General features: G+C 48.0%; 1 protein-coding gene across 1 annotated transcript in view; it reads right to left on the bottom strand.

Annotated features, from left to right (window-relative positions):
* LOC119586768 (FRAS1-related extracellular matrix protein 2-like) overlaps positions 1–1,394 on the bottom strand; it is a 2,166-nt gene continuing 772 nt past the window's right edge. The window contains exons 3-5 of the mRNA XM_037935495.1: positions 1,159–1,311; positions 639–911; positions 1–235 (exon numbers count right to left, since the gene is read on the bottom strand). Of these exons, the coding sequence (XP_037791423.1) occupies positions 14–235; positions 639–911; positions 1,159–1,311 (648 nt within the window). The 3' untranslated portion in view covers positions 1–13. The remainder of the gene's footprint in view (positions 236–638; positions 912–1,158; positions 1,312–1,394) is intronic.

Raw genomic sequence — 1,394 nt, 5'->3', positions numbered from 1 at the left:
TAACTAAACGTTACTACACTTCGGTGTTGTCCTCGTGAGTGTGGTAATAACGGGGATCCACAGTGTTACGATTCCTGTAGGTGGCCGAGGTACCGTTGCCAGCCACAGTCATGTAACCCGGTGGTAAAGTTTTCCCCTGGCGTCTTCTTGCCAACACCACCGCCGCCGCTACACTTCCCGCTGCCACCACACACGCCAGTGCCACCAGTAAGGGGACGAGAGGGAAGTGGGAATCCTGAAAGAGTTTCTTGTTTGAGTTATTGTTGTTTGCTGCGTGTGTCAAGTATCGTGTCGTTGTTGTTGATAAACTGGTGAGCTAGACATAGTACATTTATTGATATACACACGTGAAATAGACAAGAAAGCAGCTGGGCTTAAATAGCAATGCAGAGTCAATTGACCGAGTCTTGACTGAAAAATCCTATTTCTTACGGGTAGGACATACAGCCTCGTATATATGTCACCAACATATTGATAGTTTTACTTGTCTTACTTTACCATACACTAATGGCCTCAGAAGTAACAAGTAGATGTAATTAGACAATCAAGAGTTTGAATGGAGATCGTTTGTTGATTCGTGTACGCGTGCGACCACGGCCATTCAGGTTCGCTGTGTTTGTGCAACTGAAAGGACTGACCTCGCCTGTGACTCCGGGCTCAAGGCTCCCCTCCGGCCTGCTCCGCAACGACAGCCTGTGCATGTTGGTCCCGCGTCCATTGTCTCCCGTTCGTGGCTCCTGGCTGGCTCTCCTGGCTCTTCTCGAAGGCCCTTGTGGAGAGGCGAAGGCGGCGACGGCGTGGTAGAGGCGCCCCTGGCTCGCTACGTCCCTCTTACCTATCCCACGGGCGGCGCTCTCCTCCGAACGCACCGTGTAAATGCAGTGCACGAACCACTGGCGCCCGTACGCAACCTGCAATTTGAGATCACGTTATAAGGGCGCTCTTGACACACTATTAGTTTAATAAAAATTGAATTGAAATGTCCTGAATAATATATAATAATAAGATTTGCACTAGCCATATTAAACACTCTACGAATGAGGTATCGAATATGATTTACTGCCCCAATACCACACACTCAAGGAACAAAGCATCGAATAGGATTTACATCATCTATACTAAACACACTACGAATAAGGTATCGAAACACCCAAGTACCTCGAACAGTGGGGTTGAATCCAGCGAAAAGCCATCAGCACCGGGTTGGTTCAGGAGAGCAATGACGTCAGGCTCACCGTCTTCAACAGCGAGGCGAGCATTAAAGGCCTTCCCTTGGTATTCGAATTTTACGGAGTCCGGTGCTCCTTTGTCCTGGCAAGGCGGGAAAGAGAAGGAAATATGAGTCCTCGGTTTTATATAATCATGGCTGTGATTTTTCCTTATTATATATATCG

Source organism: Penaeus monodon, chromosome 21 (genome assembly GCF_015228065.2).
Source record: "Penaeus monodon isolate SGIC_2016 chromosome 21, NSTDA_Pmon_1, whole genome shotgun sequence".
In the NCBI taxonomy this organism is placed as follows: Eukaryota; Metazoa; Arthropoda; class Malacostraca; order Decapoda; family Penaeidae; genus Penaeus; species Penaeus monodon.
The sequence above is the reverse complement of the archived record's forward strand: the minus strand, read 5'-3'. Positions and strand labels throughout refer to the sequence as shown.